The following is a 5,192-nucleotide window of genomic DNA, read 5'->3' on the forward strand; positions in this document are numbered from 1 at the left end:
TTTTTAAAATTAAGATGACATTTGTTTTAAACCCCATTTCCCTTTTCAAAATAAACATACCTCGCATAAATTCATATTTAGTGCAATGAATCAATATTTTAAAATTAATTATGTTTTGGCCTAAACATAAGATACGGAGTAATTCATAATTTGACCCCTCTTTAATTATTTTATTTATTGGTTGGAGTAGTTCACCTCGTCTGGCCCAAGTAGTAATAAATCACAACTTTTGTGTGATTCTTTAGCGATTTTGAGTTACTACTTTTATAGCCATAATGAGACACAAAAGACAATAAGCATCCTAAAATCAAACACACAACATAATGAGATGCAAAAGAGACAATAACCAAACATGTGATGTTATCTGAATCGATAAAATAAAACAAGTATCGTGAGTAGTTGTTAAGATGATAGACATAGTACTATTTAAATTTCAAGTTGGTTGTGGGGTGCTCCAATTTTGTGGAACTGGACCGTTGTCGTAAATGACCTCTCTATGGCATGACCAAACGAGTTTTATTGCTTCTGGAGTTCCGATTCCAGCACCTCTTGGATCTCCAGCAGGGCCAAACCAATGGTTCTGTGGAGCTCCTGTTGTTCTTGCTCTCAATCCAACATATGTAGTCCCATTAACCGAATTTCCAATTATTTTCTACAAAAATAATAGAAGAAAAATAAATTAGTAATATGATAAGGAAAGTCAAGAAGAATGATTCGAAAATAGTAGTAATAAATTTAGTCTTACTTGTATAAACAAAGGATCATTAGAAACAACTGCAGCAGTTAAATGTGCATGCATTCTTTCAAGTGCATTTAGTACCAATGGGAGCTGATTCTGTTTGTATTCTGTGACAACCTGTGAATGGTGATACGTATGTAATACAAGTTAAAGAATCTGACTCCACTGATACGTGTAAACAAATCAAGCTGGAACGGACCAAAGATTTAGTTATCGAAATGTTATTTTACCTGGAACGGACCGAAGATTTCTTTTGTTACCAGATCATAGTTATCTTCCTTTAATATTTCTTCAAGTGGAATAAACACAGCGGTAGGTTTAATGGCACCATATACTTTTGGGATAGAATGGTTTTGTAAAGCCTCCCCACCAAATAGAAGCTTTGATCCATTTATCTTAAGTAGTTTGTTCAAGTGATCCAGCATCACTTCAGTTGTCACCTGCAAATAGGAACACAGAACACATGCACATTACCAATAGAAATACCAACTCGTCTTTGTAAAAAATATAACCAACTTGTCCTTGTAAGAAATTGAAACAATATTGTTAGTGCTGAAATTTGAGAAAAATCTACCAAAGCTTTCTTATAGCAACTTTTAAACGGATAACTGAGTATAGACAACAAGTATAGAGAAAACAGAGATGAATGGGGAAGGCAAGTACTTACAGTAAGAACGGGGCCAATGGTAAGATCCTCCAACTTCCTTCTGTCAGCAAGAACGCGTAACTTCTCCAAGAAAGAACTTTTACCCCAATTCTGTTGAAGACTTAAATAGTTAAAAGATAGTGGTTTTCAACAGGTAAAAAGGTGATCTTGAAGTTTAAGTATCATCACACAGTTTTTACAATGGTTTAGCATAAATAAGATCACCATAATATACATAGGAGTACAACATTAAAGTTCAACAACAAAAGTTACGAACAGAAGACTCATTGGTGCTTACTTCGTGAATGAATAGAATCGATTGTGCTGAGCACTTCTGCCCACTACATGCGTACGCATCTTGATCACACACCCAAGCAACATAGTCTTCCTAGAAAACAAAAACACAATATCCAAAACACTTAAAGACTAAACTTTGTATGGTAAAGTGCAAAGTTTGGATTTGGAAGCACAAAAATGTATATTAAGTTTTAAACCTCTTGTACGTCAGGCCCAAGAATCTTCCAGTCGAATCCCGCATCTTCAACTCTAATACGACCACCGAGATCAACAGCTAGTTTCTCTGCTACCCTCGAACTGCCGGTGAAGAGAGTCATGCGTGGTTTTCCCTAATGACAAGATATATTAATGATAACACAGTTGCTAATATAAAATATGTTTTTAAAAGCATATGGCAAAAAACAATTGAACAATTATTTCTCTTGCAAAAGCTTTAACATTCTCAGTAACCAACAATGGAATATCCACACACACATGTTGAACTTTTTATATATGTTGATTGAACAAGAGCATAAGGAAAGTTCTTGTGGTTCTCTCACTAGCATATACCTCCATGAGAACTCTGTTCATAGTAACTCCATCCGAGTTTATGAAGTCAACGTCCTCCAAAGGCAACCCACAATCATGGAGCAAACGTAGCATTTGTTCCATAACAATGGCCACCTACAAATGTGTAAAGAAACAAATAACTAGTTGAAGATAGCCAAGGGATCGGAAATTGATACATAGGGAATCGAAGAGACAGTAGCTAAAACTACATACAAGGACCACTAACTCAAGAACATTTCTATCTCCAAAACAAGTCGAGATTTATAACTTTCTTAATATATGTGACCCCTTACCTTGCTATCAACTTTAAGAAGTGGCTTGTTGCCCATATAAAGCGCCCCCATCAACTGAAGAAGTGGAATCTCCAAAGGGAAATTGAAAGGAGTGATAATTGCAACCTGCAGAAATCAGTTAAGCATAATTATCAGTTAATGAAAATTATATAATTATTGTGATTCAATAAAGGAGAAAATATGACTCACCGGGCCATATGGCCACCTAAAACCATGACTCTGCTGACCTAGATGATTCCCAGGTACTCCAAATGACCTAGCCAGGAACCGAACCTGCCAGTGTTGAACGAATCAAGATGAAGTCTCAGTCACACATTTCAAAACATGAAACAGTTATTTGTGAAGTCTCAATCATGGGATCATTGCAGTACCTGATCACCACAAAAGTTCTCCAAAAACTTCTGTGTGACAAAAACTTCCATAAAAGCTTGTTGGTAACTCTTTGGAGACACCCTTTGTATCAGCTTGGCAAAGAAGTCAGAGACCTAGAAACAAAAAATGGTCATGAGAAGTCATTGGTCAACTTACATAACACCCTAGATCTTCTTCGAGTTAGAGTTAACCTCGGGCTGGGCCAGCTTGTGAGCTGCTTTTGTTGTTACGTCTCCAAGCATGAGGTACCTGAGACACAAGTTTTTTTTTTATGTTAGTTTCAGTAAAAAAGAAGGCTGTAAGTGAAACAAAACAGCTACTCAAAGTCTACGTAAAGGCGAAGATAGGAGCAAGTCAGAATAATATAGCATGAAACGGCAGAAGAAAAAAGACCAAACTCAAAAATAGTGATGACAACAGTTAACCTTTCTGGTGCTTTGAATGGGTTGTGTAAACCATGTTTGGGGCACTGCGCCAAGCTCTCCACAAAAGGCTGCAAAGTATTAACAACGACAAGAACATTTTCAAGGGAGATACAACAAATTTAGACTATCTAGGATACAAGGAAGGGGAGGTTGTGGGTCTGCCTTTATTTCTTTCTGGTTCACTTCAGCAACTTTAATGAAAGATTCACCATTCAAAGGATCTGGGATGGTATTCCATGTCGAAGATCTTGTCCAGCTTCCCTGCACTGGAAAGGAAAAGAACCACGACATCGCCTCACTAACACATCGACATGAACTACTCATTTAATTTCTAATAACAATAGCACTACATAGGTGACTAAGGGAATTATTAAGTAAGAATCAAACTGTATTTTGCTGCTAAGGATACACTATAATCAGCTCAATTCTCATTGAAAACTGAATTATCAACTCAATCCCTTCCATAATTAAGGACCTAAATTGAGCACTTCAGCCGGCTGAGAAGCTGATACTTCCTCAGCTTTTACGGTCGCAAAGGGTAGTGAATGAACATTTCTGCAAATTCACAATACCAGTTATCAAACGGCAAATTTATTGACATGTTATTATAACGATGAATTTCAATCATCACGTCTCAGAATTCATAACAAAGCAGTAAAAGTAGACATTTTTGCTTTCAAAATGTGACAGCCATAAAATTAAAATAAAATAATTAGATCATCAACGTCACAGTTTTGATAAAATAGTAAGCGATTTTAGAAATAGAGTGGAATTATTTTGTTGAGCAGGAAAGAATTTCGGCTAAGGTCTACGTTGGCATTTTCTAAATCAGCTCTCTAAAGGCTTCTCTTGGCTTCCCCTCTGAATAAAGTGTATCAACAAAATACAGAACAAATAAAACCCATAGCTCTCACAGCTCAATACCACGTTTGCATATAAATTAATTTCACCTTTTTGATTGAATTCGCAACAGGCTTTGGCCGATTCGAAACATGTCGATGCTGGCGTCGACAGCAGGCTGGCAGCGACGGCGGTGTCTGCTCGGCCGGAAAGATTGGAAGAGAGGCTAAAAGAAAGAAAGAGAGAGAAAATGGATTTAGCGAAGTTTGTTGCATACTTCCGTTTGCATATTTTATGTAGTCATCAGTTCCCGAGATTAATGTTTAATCACTATGAAGATTGACAGATATGCTGGACCAATTGAATGCTACCAAGTCCAACTATTTTTAATAAAATAATTAAGACTTATCGTAAATAATTAGGCCATCCACGATGGGATGCTCTAAGTCGCGCCCTAAAGCCCGCTCTATGCACCGCCACGTCAACATTTTATTCTTTTGTCCTTCCACCTGCAGTGAGGCGTCCTAAGTATTTTACCATTGTTTTGTTATTTAATTTAAATATATTCAAATATATAAATGCAAACTTATTAAAAAAAATCACCGGAATTGAATTTTATAGCGTAATTTGAAAGTTTAAAAGTTAATCGAAAAGTTACAAATGAAAAGTGAAGCTGGGGTGTATATATAACAAAATTTTCGAATTAAAAAAAAAAAAACTAAAACGCGTTGCATAGTCCGCGCAATCGTCCGCATCGCCCACAGTGGGCGGACGATGACGCGGACGATGCCCTATCGTCCGCGGACTAAGCATCAGGCGCGGACGACGCATCGCCCGTCGTCCGCGATGCCACAGTGACGGACGATAGCGCGCCCGATCGCGCTATCTACGTATGGAAACTTTACACCTACGCCCTACGCAATTCCTTCACTATGATTATCCAAAACTTCCTAAATTATAGCAGTAGATATGAGCACGTTTATTTTTTTATTGTTTATTTTTAATTTTTGGATTAAAGTACTTCGTACCTC

The 5,192-nt window shown here is 37.1% G+C and overlaps 1 protein-coding gene across 1 annotated transcript; it reads right to left on the reverse strand.

The window, feature by feature from the left end:
• Window positions 1–343: 343 nt before the first annotated feature.
• Window positions 344–4,501, reverse strand: LOC121748673 (probable aldehyde dehydrogenase). Its single transcript, XM_042143157.1, has 15 exons — window positions 4,272–4,501; window positions 3,797–3,876; window positions 3,484–3,587; window positions 3,322–3,389; window positions 3,088–3,145; window positions 2,896–3,009; window positions 2,714–2,797; window positions 2,525–2,629; window positions 2,232–2,345; window positions 1,880–2,011; window positions 1,684–1,773; window positions 1,407–1,496; window positions 970–1,179; window positions 746–856; window positions 344–652 (listed from the first exon to the last, which is right to left on the reverse strand). Exons 1-15 carry the CDS (start codon window positions 4,313–4,315, stop codon window positions 434–436), a joined length of 1,623 nt encoding a protein of 540 aa, XP_041999091.1. The 5' UTR covers window positions 4,316–4,501; the 3' UTR covers window positions 344–433.
• Between the last annotated feature and the right edge of the window lie 691 nt (window positions 4,502–5,192).

The sequence above is a fragment of the Salvia splendens genome, chromosome 9 (assembly GCF_004379255.2).
Source record: "Salvia splendens isolate huo1 chromosome 9, SspV2, whole genome shotgun sequence".
Classification (NCBI taxonomy): domain Eukaryota; kingdom Viridiplantae; phylum Streptophyta; class Magnoliopsida; order Lamiales; family Lamiaceae; genus Salvia; species Salvia splendens.